The sequence below is a fragment of the Eurytemora carolleeae genome, unplaced genomic scaffold (assembly GCF_000591075.1).
Source record: "Eurytemora carolleeae unplaced genomic scaffold, Eaff_2.0 scaffold267, whole genome shotgun sequence".
In the NCBI taxonomy this organism is placed as follows: Eukaryota; Metazoa; Arthropoda; class Copepoda; order Calanoida; family Temoridae; genus Eurytemora; species Eurytemora carolleeae.
The window spans coordinates 283,092-297,451 of record NW_019396281.1 but is presented as its reverse complement, the minus strand read 5'-3'; the positions used below and the strand labels follow the sequence as shown (position 1 = coordinate 297,451).

Below are 14,360 nucleotides of genomic sequence, written 5' to 3'. Positions count from 1 at the left end.
ACAGACAAACAAACAAACAGACAAGCCAAATTTATATATAGATTACAGAAGGTTCCAATATTATATGCAATACCTTTTTTGAAGGATTTTTACAATCTATAAATAAATGATAATAAGATACTGCAGGACTGTTAATGAGGGGGGGGGGGAAGGTGGTCCTATCCCAGGGGAAATTGTCCAGGGGACCTTAGCCACTTAGCTCATTTTGACATTTGAGGGGGGCAGGTTGCTAATGCTAAACCCTCCGAAATTTGCTGTTCTTTTTGATGGCAATCTGGATTCAAATTCATTTAATTCATTTATTTTTATGTTTATACTGGGAGACCATTTTGCTCTCAGTAAAAACAAACCTGCTCTCCGAACCAAAATGTTGTATCCTTCCCCCTCCCCCTAGAATTCTATAAGGGTATTTTGGTCATTTTTAAGATAAAATCTTAAAACCAGATCTGAAATGTTCTGTCAACTTTTAAATTTTGCCCTGAATGAAAACATATTTCGGAAATTAACAAAGTTTTGCATGATTAAGTGGTGCCCTAGGCAAATATTTCTTTTACTCCAAAATTGAAAATCAAATGAAATAGACTATAATTTGCCTATTCTATGTATTGTGTGTCCCAATTTTTTCCCAAGTGGGTACACCTCCTCCCCCCACTCCTTAAACCACCACAGTCTCCTGATGATGTGCTGAGGAAGAAGTTGTGGATCACTGAGTTGAAAGGACAATTTTTTTATCACTATGCAAAAAAGTCACCAAACATTTTATTTAAAACACTTCTCCAATTCAAGTTTATCTGAATGGTTCTTCAAAGTCCCCAGTTTGTCATGAAAGATAGGACACAGTCCATCTGCTATAGTACATATGAACTTATTGAATTTATCCAACTTACTTGCTTCTAGGCAAGCGGATAATTTTGATTGGGATTTTAAGTTTGAAAATGATGAATATTTTTACTAGATTCTGACAGTGGTTTATATGCTGCCTCAACCAAAAATCAACAACTTACACCATACTTTCTAATTACCAAGAGCATAACAGATACATGATGCAAACTGCTCAACTCAAAGTAGTGAAGTTAAAGCAATGTGGATACTCATTACCCAGCCTGAGGAAACTTCTTGGCCCATTCAAAGACATAAATTATATGGGAAATCTTCCTTCTATAGTTCTGACTTACCAGCAATAGAAGTGTAAAAGATTGCACTTGATGGCAGTTGTGTAAATATATATAGAAGGGCGCGCTAGACTCTAGACATTAGACTTCTCAGGACACATTCAAGTATATTGGATGCAGAAACCGGCCCTATCCCAATTGGGATATTTTTGTATAATATAAAATGATTTTATCCATAGAGTATAAGCAGGTAAGTATGTTACATGTCTCTAGTCCAACTCTTCAAGGCCAGGTCATCAAAGAAAAATTAGACCTCTTATTAAAACAAATTTTGGAAATTTAGTTTAAAATATTAATTTTTAATTTTGACAAATAGTACAGTGAAACCCTTAATAATGAACACATCGGAAGAATTTATCAAATGTTGTCTTGACAATTTTTCAATGAGTTTTATACTATATTACATGAATCTCAGTATTTGCGAAAATAGATAAATATCCATGAATATGTGGGAACAGTTTTAAAGAGTTCCATATAATCATTTAATTAAAAAACTAAATATCTGCAATATTCCATTATCTTAAAGTGAAGAATACGACATTTGATGAATTCTTTCGATGTATTCGTTATTAAGGGTTTCACTGTAATAAGTGACATTAATTTTCTAGGGCTTATCAAATAAGTAAATTTTCGATCTGTAGTTCAAATAATAAAATATTTATGGACTATTTTTGATATTTTTTGAAATACCAACCAGCTTTTTTGACTTTAAAATGTGATGATCTGTTGCAGGTTATTGAATGATTCTAATGATGGTTTTTATACTCTTTTGTCTCTCTTATTTCCAAATTAACAATAATTCGCTAATTCCTCCCAAAAGGTTGTCCCTTAATAACATTTTTATCCACTGAATTACTTATTCTCTATAATTTTACACACATATTTTATTCTATCTGTATCTTTACACTAAACTTCAATATTTTGTTTATTTTCTTCTGATACAGTACTTCTCAAAAAACATCTATTTAGCTAGGCTTTTTAGCAATTGTATCTACCTGTTAAATGATCCCGAAACTATATGTATAATTGTACATTTCCAAGATAAAGAGAATAGAGAAAAGGTCCAAAAGTGTATAGATGAGTGATTAGAAGTGATCCCCGCTACAACCCCAATCTATTCAGTATTCATTTTCTCCGCCAAAGATCATGCAAAGAAACATACACAAAACAATAATGTAATGTAAACAATAATACAAATGATAAACAAACATCTGGCATCTCTGGGGTTAAATGAAATTAAACAATTAAAGATGACTACACAGAACCAACTTAAACCAACAATGAAAAAACTATTAATTTTCAACTATTAATTTACCCACATTCAAAAAAAGCACACAGTAATGACAAGATCAATAAATATGCTGTCCACTGTCCAGACTGTTTAAGTTGCAAATTTTCTCCATAGTAGATTGATCACTTTTTGATTAATTATTCAGGAACTTCATCCTCTGAAAAAAACTCCTTTTCATGTAAGTTCAACAATATAATCAGATTCTATGGTTGTGGGTTTGGGACTTCACAATGAGCCTTTCCTAACTCAGTTAATTCATTCTGTGACCATTAAACTCAATAAATATGCTCTCCAGGGCTTCACACTGGTTTTGAATATCACAATTTGGTATAGTGAAAAATCCTTGAGAAATTTTCTAAATCCATCTGTTTTTGGGTTGTCCTGGCTAAATTCCTCAGGTTTGGAAATTTCAGATTTACCTCTTGTTGGACATAACCAACAATGTATCAAAACCCTTCCCTTCCACTTAACGTCTGAAACATTAACATTAATTGACAAAAAAAACATGTATATATGGAAATTCTTCAATAAAAACAGAAAAGCTTAGCTAGTTTATCTGTTAAATTTTAAAAATATCTTTCAGACATTAAGTAACATAAAGAAAATTAAGTAAACTAATGAAATATTTAATTCTGGATGCATTAGATAATCAGGATACAGTTGACACTCAATCTATCTTGTCTGTCTGACTGTTTGTTTGTTTGTTTGTATCCAATAAATGTCAAAACGGCTGAACCGATCAGGCTCAAATTTTGTGTGGGACCTGACATGACCCCAGGGAAGGTTTATGAATAATCAAAAGTTTAAAAATTTGTTTTTAAAAGTTTTTTACCATTCCATGGCTACCTAACTACAGATGTTGGATGGGCAGACTACTGTCTCTTTTATTTCAGAGCAGAGCTGACAGAGCACAGCTGTTCAACTAAGTTCTTTCTTGGCGGGAAACATATTTACAGAGATGAAAGGGAACAGGGATATTTAGAGATATAGAGAGAGAAGTTGGGATAGAGAGGGAAACAGGGATCTTTAAATCAGCTGTTACCCCTTGCCCACCCGCCCACCTACCACAATCAAAAGTTTAAGATGTAAAAGACAAAATTAGCTGTTCCCCCGTTGCACCCCCCCTTTCATAATCAGTGGCTCCGACCTCACACTAAACCTGGTAGCCGCAATATGGTACATTACCACAATTTCTTTCAAACTAAATCTCCCCTCCCTCATGAGAGAGGTAGGCCTGGGAAAGTGTGGCGGATTTAGGTGATCAAATCAAAAAAATCTTTCAGTTCTTTCTAGATGATTTAGCATACATTTCGGATTTAAAGTGCATTCCTGACTTAGAACACATTCCTGATAACAAGAATGTGTTCCTGATTTTAAATATTCATTTAAGCTAATATCCATTCTGTTCCATTCCAACACTTTTAAAAACGAGTTCTTTGCAACATTCTGTTCTTTTTTTCTTGATACCCAGCTAAAAATTATTCTTTCTTTCCACCGTTTCTTTTTTTCCAATGTGATCGGAACTCTTTTTTCATCCTTAAATGTCTTTTCGTGGAGCTCCAGCATCGGATGATTAAAAGCAATCTTTTCTTAGTCCGTAATTGTTGGCTGCTGGAATTTGACTCCATTGTCGGATCAAAGGTAATTTATCAGTCTGTCTGAAGAGCTTTGGGGATGAAAAGACAAACTATCTCATCTGATATGAAATCAAAAAGAATGATAAAAAACAAGGGTATGCTAAAAAGCGTGCTCATTTGTCAAATCTTAGTCAGTTTAATCCAATTCTTCAAGGTGTCGGTGTCGGTCTACCGATCGGTAAACTGATAGGTTCATCCACCCTGTTTATATGATCTCCGCTTCAAGTATGATCGGAACAGATCAGAATGAAAAGCGGAGCAATCTCAATCCTCAGTCGGAATTTCTCAAGTCAGAAATCAGAATTCCGATCGAGAGAAATTTTCCAGCAGGGTAGTTCTGATCATTCTTATGAAAGAACAATCATTCTTCATAAACGACTCCCAGCCCTAGTCTTAACCCTAGTAAAACAGCGTTTGAATCTTTAGTCTCAGCACATTTATGATAGATTTTTTCAAAAGCTGTTTAATTTTTCCCAGGATTCCCTGTTAAATGGTTACATCATTTAGTTTAGATACTTTATGGACCACTACAGTCTAACATTGTCTGCAGTTTCTGCGCATGTCTGGGCACATCTACCTGTTAAAATATAGTACTGCGCATGCGCAAATACCAACTGTTGAACCTCGCTCAAAACCTCTGAAAAAAAGCAACAACTAATATTGAATTATTAAATATTTATATTCTTATTTATCATATTATTAAAATTATATAAAATTTTACTCAAAAATATTTTGAAGTTCTTTGTATGACTCAGAGTTTGGTGTTGGTCACTTGAAGTAGACAGAGAGGGGCTGTTCATAAATTGCAACAAAGAGAGCAAGAGTGGCGTTCATAAATAAGAAGAGAAATTGCGAGGACGTAAACTCTGTAGACAAAAAAGAATTTTCTCCAAAAATCAGAATAAGTAATATTTGGATTACATGCATGGGGTCAATTCTTGTACGCCATTACTGAACGACCCCAATTGGGACAGGTTGCTTCATTTTTGGTTTGAATGGAAGGAGGGGTTGCTGTCGTGCCTTGAAGGGGGGGGGGCATTGAAAAGAGGGAAGGTAATAGAAACCACTATACCAGGCAAAACAGGTTCAAGCCTTTAATTTAGTCTTAAAATGGAAAGAAAAGTCCGGAAACTTCATGGTACGTCATTAAAATATAAACTTAAAATATTTATATTTATACATTGACCAAATCATATTTAAATTATAAAGGATGAAGTGAATAGATAAACAAATTATGTACTGTTCTAGAGAAGTTGTACAACTGCTTCAGATATAGGAAAAATGAAAATCATATCATGCGCTCAGTCCTAAAAATAGGCCAGGATCAATAAAAATATTTGCCCCAAGCCCCCATTCCTTTTTTCATGTGTGCAACCTCAAAAATCATCAAAATTTAAAAGAATGATGAATATATCATAATGTATCACAATTAATATAATTTATATCTACTACATTGGTCGGCGTTTATATAAACAATAGAATTCGACTTTTAAATTTAAGTTTTGATTTCTAACAAGTTTTTTTCAAATTTAAAGTTTACAAATTAATTAGCAGCTTTTTTTCTTTCAATTTTTATGATGTTTCCAAGCTGTTTGAAAGCTTGGCACAAATTAAAATTGAAATAGAAAGTCGTCTTAATGTACTTAATGTACTTAATGTACCTAATGTACTTAATGTACTTAATGTACTTAATGTACTTAATGTATTGATTTACGACGTCGACTGAAAGAACATATTTTATATCATACATATCTATACTATATATAGAATAGATAGGAAGGCATGGATTGTAGATAAAACTAAATATATATTGAAACATGTATATATGTTTATGCTCATATAGAGGTTTAATATTTGTAACAAAATAAACCTATAAAATATAAGAATATATATAGTTAGATAAATATATCAGATTTGATGGATGAACTTATGGATACTCCAAACCCGTAGCCAGGAATTTTACAAGGGGGATGTAAAGTGGGGTGGGGTGGAATTGGGCCCAGGATCACCGAGTGAAACCTAGTGCCCCCAGCACAGACAAATTTTTCATTTTGACAAAACTAATTGTAATATTAGCTTGAATTTTTTGTTATATAATAAACTTAAAATTGTTCATATGAGCTAGTAATTTTAGCTTGAAATTATTGTTACAGTGAACATTTTAATAAATTTTCATTGAAACCATTTTTTACCCTGGTCACTGAACTTTGTACTTTTCACAATAAATTTTCATAATTTAGTTTCTACGTAGAATTTTACTAATTGTGTTGACAGAAAATGTTTTGTTATGCTGATGATGTAAAAGACCGACGAAGAGAACGCACTTAAACCAGCTATACCTAGTTTAACCACTTCTCACTGCTCGATCAGAAAGTCTTACCTCCTCAGGACAAATACTTTTCAAAAATGTTTTAGTTTGCAGGTTCTTCTGAGGGTTTATGAACGTTACGGGCAATTAATACAGAATGATTAAAATGTTTGAAAATAATGTTTGAAATGCCAATATCTCCATTATTCATGAAAAGCAACCTATTTTGAACGGAATGCAAATTTTTCATTCCCCCCCCCTCCCCTCCCCTGGCTATGGGCCTCATAAATAGATATATAGATACTGATAGATAAACTAACAGCTATTTAGATATATAGTATACTATAGATAAATAAATAAATAAATAAATAAATAAATAGATAGATTAGATAGATTAGATAGATTAGATAGATAGATAGATAGATAGATAGATAGATAGATAGATAGATAGATAGATAGATAGATAGATAGATAGATAGATAGATTTGGGAGTCTTTAGCACTTTTCGCCCACGAGTAACTTTACATCTTCGAATAAACATGGTGTCTATATTCTCATAAATATATTATTTGTAGAATACAAACTAATATAATATATTGGCGTCAAACCTTATAGAAATCCAACGTATAGAAACAGCTACGTATAGCAACATGGGGTATTTTCTGGGAGAAATTTTTTTATATTTTTGAGAATTAAACTTTTTGTAAAACATTATCATTTTCATAATTTCTATTTTTTTAACATACCCCAGACATTAAAGGAGCAAATAATTTTAATATGTACATTTGTACTGCTCTCTATTGTGTTTGAGGTCCCCCAGATTTTATTATGTACTGACAACATGATAAATGAATGATTATATGGTTATACATAAATTTGCATGTTACTATTTAAAAAAATATTTTATAAAAATGCTATCTACAGTTTTATTTTTAGAAAAAAAAATTCTCAACAGTATTAAAAAGTTCTCCAGTAATGCGAATATGATTTCATAAAATTCCGTTTTACCATTTAATGAAAGGATTTTATAAAAATTATATCTACTTTACACTGATTATTTAATTTCTCAAAAATATAAAAAATGTTCTTCCGGAAAATACGCCATGTTGCTATACGTAGCGTTTTCTATACGTTGGAGTTCTATAAGGTTTGACGCCATATTTTTTAACATAACACATAAACTATTCGTGACTTAAAAATCTAGTTTTTTACATTGTGTTTTTTCCAAAAAATCTTTAATATTTCAAACTTAAATTATTGGATTCAACAAATTTCAAAGTTTAAAGGTCTACTATATTGGTTTGCAAAGATATAGGGATTACTAATTATTATTTTTTGGCAAAAACTCAGTTCCTTTGATGTAAAAACTGTGTTACGTATTTAAGCCTTTTATTCAATTATTATGTAGTTACGTAGAATTTACTCTGTTTTCGCTAAAATGTCTTTTACACAATCGTGTCAACAATTGTTATATATGAGTTTACAACTTCTTTGTTATATATACCTTTTAAATTAGTTTTTGTCCTTACACTAATTAATATAATTTGTCCTAAACTAGAGAGAATGTAGGTCAGACTATATGTATATATTTACCTATTTAAAAATTTCATCCCCTTTCCAACTTACACCCATCTTATCTTCAGGATACTCCAGATTTTTTGAGATGTATATTGAAGATATTAACAAAGATGATTTACCAGCCAACTCTATTCTATTCTCTGTAGATGTTACAGGATTGTGCACAAATATACCTCAGGATGATGGTCTAGAATTCTGTAGAGAAGCTCTTGAAAGCAGAATTGATAAATCTGTACCTACGTCATTTTTGATTGCGCTGCTAGACATTTGGTTAAAAAATAACATATTTGAATTTGGTGGTAAACTGTACAAACAATTTATAGGAACAGCAATGGGAATACATCCAGCCCCGTTTTATGACTAAGCTTGATGATCAAATTGTGAAACTTTCAAATACATACAAAATAACTGATGAGTGTCCCCTGAAGACCTGGAAAAGATTTCTGGATGATATTGTTTTGGAATCTGGACAGATTCTGTTGAGAAATTATAGGGGCACTTGCCTCCCCTCTTTTCCACCGACGGGGGGGGGGGGCAAATTATCTGATACAAAAAGGAAGAGAACGAAAACTGAAAGAAAGAAGGAAAAAGGGGAGAAAATAGGCAAAAAATCTATTTTTTGTTACCAATATTATGTGTAAAAGATAATTTTTTCTTTAAATTAAAGAAAAATTGAGTGCTTGATTTTAATAAACTATCTTACAGTTTACAGCAAAAAGTAACAAAATGAAGACCAATTGAAATTATATAATTAATATAATTAAAACTAAATAATTCATCTGGCCAATTTAGGTAAAGCTCTTTGTACTTACTCATCATCAAGCTTTCAGTTTTTCTCAAATTCGAATTTTAGTTTTGCGAAAATGGAAGATTTTCATGCTTGAACTTTTACAGGCACTTACATTACTTTTGAGGCCACTTTCACTGTAGTAAAAATAAATATTGCCTATTTGTGATGAAAAAAGGTTCAGTAATTAATTTATGTATAATTTAATACAAATCTCTAAATAAAATCTATTTTGAACAGTTTCATGATGTATGAGTGTGATTATAACATCTAATTTTTTTTAATGCAAATAGCTTCTCAACAACACTTAAGGGAAAGAAAACATTATGCAAAACATTAAGTTTGTCCTCTTTGTTTTCAGGTCAAAAAAATGGAATTAAGAAATTCCTAGCTATGGTCCTGGTAAGGAGTTTACACTGTCTGGTTTCCAGCAACTTTAAACTTGTTTCGTTCTTTAGTACACATATAATTAAGTCATTAAACGACTATATATCATATTCAATATTAGTTATTTGATTTATTAATCTATTACTATAAGAAAATGAAAATGGCCATGCTGATTCAATTACGTCATTATTGGTTTCTTAATTCATTTCAAAGAATATCTTTTCTAAAAATATTAATTTTTCTAATAATATTAACATTTATTTCAACCAACTATTTCATCTATGTTAACACGGTTAAAAAAGTATTGTACTTTTATTCTAGTAACAATAATTTATTCTTTTAATAAAATATGTAGAAAACAAAAAATAGAAATCAAATGTTTAAAAACTGTGACAGTATAAACATTATAGTTTTCACGGCTCAACTTTGTGGACTTTTCTGACGTGTCGTCTCAGGTTTGATGTATCCTTAGCAATATATTCACATATATTACAGGGATATCGACTCCCATTGTGAATATTCAGCTTGTGCCTCTTTATATGACAGAGTGATGTCGCCAGATAGTCACACTCATCACATGGATAGCGGACACCAAGATGCTTGCTCTTCATGTGGCTATACAAGGTGGAATTGTGTAATGCAACAAAACTGCATCGATCACAGGAGAAGCAGGAGAGATTGTGAACAAACATCAAATGATGTTTTAACTCCATCAAAACATAATTATTAATCTAATATTTCACTTAAAGCGACCATAATGACCATAATTAGTGTATTGTATTTTGTAAATCAAAAACTTAAAATCATAAATTTTAATAATTATTCCCTGAGAGGTTTGACAGATAACGGTACATTTCTTGCAACGAAAATCGGGTTTCCTTATGTTTGGCTCCGCCGGTTTCATGATTTTTTCCAGTTTAGGCTTTAAATCAATGGTAGAGGTGTTTCCAGGTTTATGAACGGTGTACGGTTCCTCACGTGTCGTGAGTGCAGCGAGTGCATGGAGCTGGAAAGTTGGGAAATTAATAGGATGCGACGAGAAACTATTATTCTCCTTATCAGATTCATTTATCAGTTTTAGGAAAACTTTGTGAACAATTATCATGTGATACTTCAGATCTGTGAAGTTTCTTGTCAAAAATCTGCATTTGTCACAATTATAGCATCTAGGTATGGGAACACGTTTCCTAGCTGGTTTTACCCGCAAACCTAAACAAAGTAATAAAGGACTTTAAACTTGTATTATTTGTCAATAGAAAAGTCCTACAAATATGACTATGAAAAGGAAGACGACTGTTAGACTAGTTTTATGATCTTAATTAGTCCAATGAACACACAGAAATTTTGCACTGTATTCAAACCCATTTCTCGAAATAAGTAGATTTTAAACAGAGAAAATTGATCACTTTCTATTGAAGTCTTTCAATTCCACCATCTTATGGGTCCCACTGTAGAATCACAACCAGTTGGGACAGCTTAGAAACTAGTTTTATTGTACAATCAACATATAAAATCAACAATATCAAGGGGACAGGTGCACCCCCCTTTCTTCTGAAAGGAGGTGCAATGTCGAATTTGTCTCATATAAAAGAAATTGTTTCTCATAATGTTCTAAAATCTTGTTATCAATTGTACAGCCCAAGTTAGAATTGATTCCCTTCCCAAACCAAATTCTAATCTATTCTAAGTCAAAATAGAAGAGTTTTTTTTTAGTACTAAAAAATTCACTAAGAATGTCTCAATGTCAATAAATAAACTTTTTTAAACTAAATATTAGAAATTAGTATTATTTTTTTTATTCATCTTTACATTATCATGATGAGGCCGAGGGACAAGAAGCAATGATTTTAAATTATGAACTTTTTCCTTAAGCTAAAGTATAACCATTCATTTTTTTATGTATATTGTATATGTAAACTGAAAAGTTGCAGACACCAAAATGTAACCCATAAAAGCTCAAATACACTTGTTAGTCTTTATAGTGTACATTGATAATGTAATTAAAACAACCATATACAACTGTAAAAACAAACCAAGCATTTTAAAAAAAAATCGTCTGCGGCGCGCATTATTCTACCCCCCTGGAAATATCCTGCCTACGGGCCTGAACAATATAATAATCAATTACTAATATCTGTGCAAATTCAGCTTGTTTTAAAAAAAGTCCTACAACTGTCTCAATACGTCAAAGTAGATGCAACAAGTAAAAAAAAATTAAGATAAAAATTATAATAGATATAGTTGAGGTTTATTCTTCTATGATAATCCTGTCAAAAGTTTTGCCAAATTATAGATAAATTATGAACAGAAACTTCTTTGAATTAGGTTGAAAAATAAAAGCAGATATAGGAATACTAAAAGCAGATAAAGGAATACTAAAAGCAGATATAGGAATACTAAAAGCAGATATAGGAATACTAAAAGCGATATAGGAATACTAAAAGCAGATGTAAGAATAATGAAGCAGATATAGGAATACTAAAAGCAGATATAGGAATACTAAAAGCAGATATTGGAATACTAAAAGCAGATATAGGAATACTAAAAGCGATATAGGAATATTAAAAGCAGATATAGGAATACTAAAAGCAGATATAGGAATATCAAAAGCAGATATAGGAATACTAAAAGCAGATATAGGAATACTAAAAGCAGATATAGGAAAACTAAAAGCGGATATAAGAATAATGAAGCAGATATCGGAATACTAAAAGCAGATATCGGAATACTAAAAGCAGATATAGGAATACCAAAAGCGATATAGGAATATTAAAAGCAGATATAGGAATAATAAAATCAGATATAGGAATGCTAAAAGCGATATAGGAATACTAAAAGCAGATATAAGAATAATGAAGCAGATATAGGAATACTAAAAGCAGATATAGGAATACTAAAAGCAGAATATAGGAATACTAAAAGCAGATATAAGAATAATGAAGCAGATATAGGAATACTAAAAGCAGATATAGGAATACTAAAAGCAGAATATGAATACTAAAAGCAGATATAGGAATACTAAAAGCAGATATAGGAATACTAAAAGCAGATAATAGGAATACTAAAAGCAGATATAGGAATACTAAAAGCAGATAAAAGCAGTTAATAGGTATACTAAAAACTGATATAGGAATACTAAAAGCAGATATAGGAATATCAAAAGCAGATGATAGGAATACTAAAAGCAAATATAGGAATACTAAAAGTTTGTTTATGTTTCTTTTAAGTCGTATTTTTTAGCAGATAATGAGAATTGTTTATTAAGAATTATAAATAATGTAAAATAGTTGAAAAATTATGTCAAGCATTTTATGGGTTTTCTTTCTTGCAATATTAAAAGTCTGTAACGCTGCGGGTGCTTCTTTTTTGATGAAAAAGAGAGAACGTGAAGATTTACATAGTTTAAGAATATACCTGGAAACGTTTGTTCTTCAGGCTCCTTCCTGATATCAGTCCTGGAAAGTTGCAGCGGATCTTCCACCTCCACCTTAATCTCCTTCTCATCCTTACACCTGGATCCAATTTCACAGAAAGCAGGATCCTGGATTAAAGCTCCAGGGTGGTTCTCATTAACAGGTTCTTTCTTACAGATCATGTTAAATTCAAAACCATTCATCCCTGGCGGGTTTAGATTGATTTGAATTTTAGTCCTATGTAGATCCATTCATGAGCCGTTATTTGAAAGGACTGAAACAAGTTTAGAAGATTGTGTAGTCAAGTGTGAGTACCTAGGTTCAGGCTGTGGGTTCAGACTCAGAGAAGAACTAAGGGATTACTACGGTCAACTTGTATTTATACTCTAGACTGGTTTAGTGAGACGGTCAATCCTTAGGGGTATTTTATCCCCCATTTACAAATACTTGAATACAGCCGTTTAAGACGAAATAAATAGATAATTATAGTCAGATTTAGATTACATTCAACTGGAAAAGTTGGAATAATAATTCGAAGAACAGTTGTTCTCTAATTCTAATGATTTATCATTATATAGATATTAGATACTCATGCAATAGGTTAAAAAAAATTCCAATCAACAAGAAATATTAGAAAACCTCCAATTAACACAAGCAAAATCTTTTAATTCATAAAAAAACGTAAAGTTAGTTTTTCGCCATTTTGACATAGTCAAGAAAAAAAGATTCTAAAGGCACATTCTGTTTATGAACCTTTAATCTAGCCGCAGTGTTCATTCCTTTACATCCTATCAGGGTAACAAGTGAACTGAATCCTGATATGAACAAAAATGACAAGTTCGTCTATTTTTATTCTATAACGATACACGATATAATGCATTAGGCTCAGATTGCCGAGTTTCATGTAGAATTTTTAAATTTTCTAATCTCTTTATCTTTCTAAATAGATTCAAAGGAATTTTTATCAACTACAAACTCAAATTTTCTAAACTCAATTATTTGACAGCCTGATGGCGTAAAACTGTAATATTTCAAACTTTGATCGATTGATGTAACACAAAATTCATAGTTATGTACGCAAAATCACCAAGATTTGTACAGTCCGCGAACTCATACTTCTAGGGGTCAAGGTGTACTTCAATGATAAGCGGGGTGGTTTGGTGTTTTAATGGATTTCATAATAGAGTGTAAAATAACTCCGGGAATGTAACTATTTGAACAACAATATTTCACTGAGTAATATATCATATTGACGAGAACTTAAGAAGGACATGAGAGACATGAGAAGGACTCTAAACTAACTTAAATTTCTCTCTACAGAACTCATGTACACCACAAGTACTCAATAACATAGTAACGGCCAATGTTCACAACCGACCTAGTTAATATATAGAACAGGAATATGTTAAAAACATCTCTGTACATTTAGATCTTTCAAGATGAAAAATTTCGTCTTGAGCGCAATCTGTCTTTATCTATAGGGCGGTCCGCGTCAGTTGTATCTTTCTTCTATTTCATACTCCTTGACAATAACGGGTTGCTCAGACATAGGCATTAGAGAATCTGAGTTAGTGGCAAAGACTTAATTTCTTTTAGTAAACCTTCTCTTTACTTGATTCATTAAACTTTTCTCAACTTGAAATCTTGAAATAATCCACTTCCTCTCATTTTTCTTCTAAAACTAAACTTAAGCTCCTCAAACCTTATCAGACTTCAAAATGACTACTTCAGCGCTAAGAATCCGGATCCGTTGCTTTCGCAAGATTATGGCTTCCAGGATCCTAATA

The 14,360-nt window shown here is 31.8% G+C and overlaps 1 protein-coding gene across 4 annotated transcripts; it reads right to left on the bottom strand.

Annotated features, from left to right (window-relative positions):
- Positions 1-9,402: 9,402 nt before the first annotated feature.
- Positions 9,403-12,945, bottom strand: LOC111700106 (RE1-silencing transcription factor B). Of its 4 annotated transcripts, none has more exons than XM_023470921.1 (3): positions 12,575-12,945; positions 9,987-10,369; positions 9,403-9,879 (listed from the first exon to the last, which is right to left on the bottom strand). In XM_023470921.1, the coding sequence occupies exons 1-3, from the start codon at positions 12,822-12,824 to the stop codon at positions 9,574-9,576; spliced, it is 939 nt and encodes a 312-aa protein (XP_023326689.1). In that variant the 5' UTR covers positions 12,825-12,945; the 3' UTR covers positions 9,403-9,573. The 4 variants fall into 4 exon arrangements, with proteins under 4 accessions (XP_023326689.1, XP_023326690.1, XP_023326691.1 ...); XM_023470922.1 differs by having other exon boundaries at positions 9,403-9,874; positions 9,988-10,369; positions 12,575-12,944; XM_023470923.1 differs by having other exon boundaries at positions 9,403-9,871; positions 9,988-10,369; positions 12,575-12,944.
- Between the last annotated feature and the right edge of the window lie 1,415 nt (positions 12,946-14,360).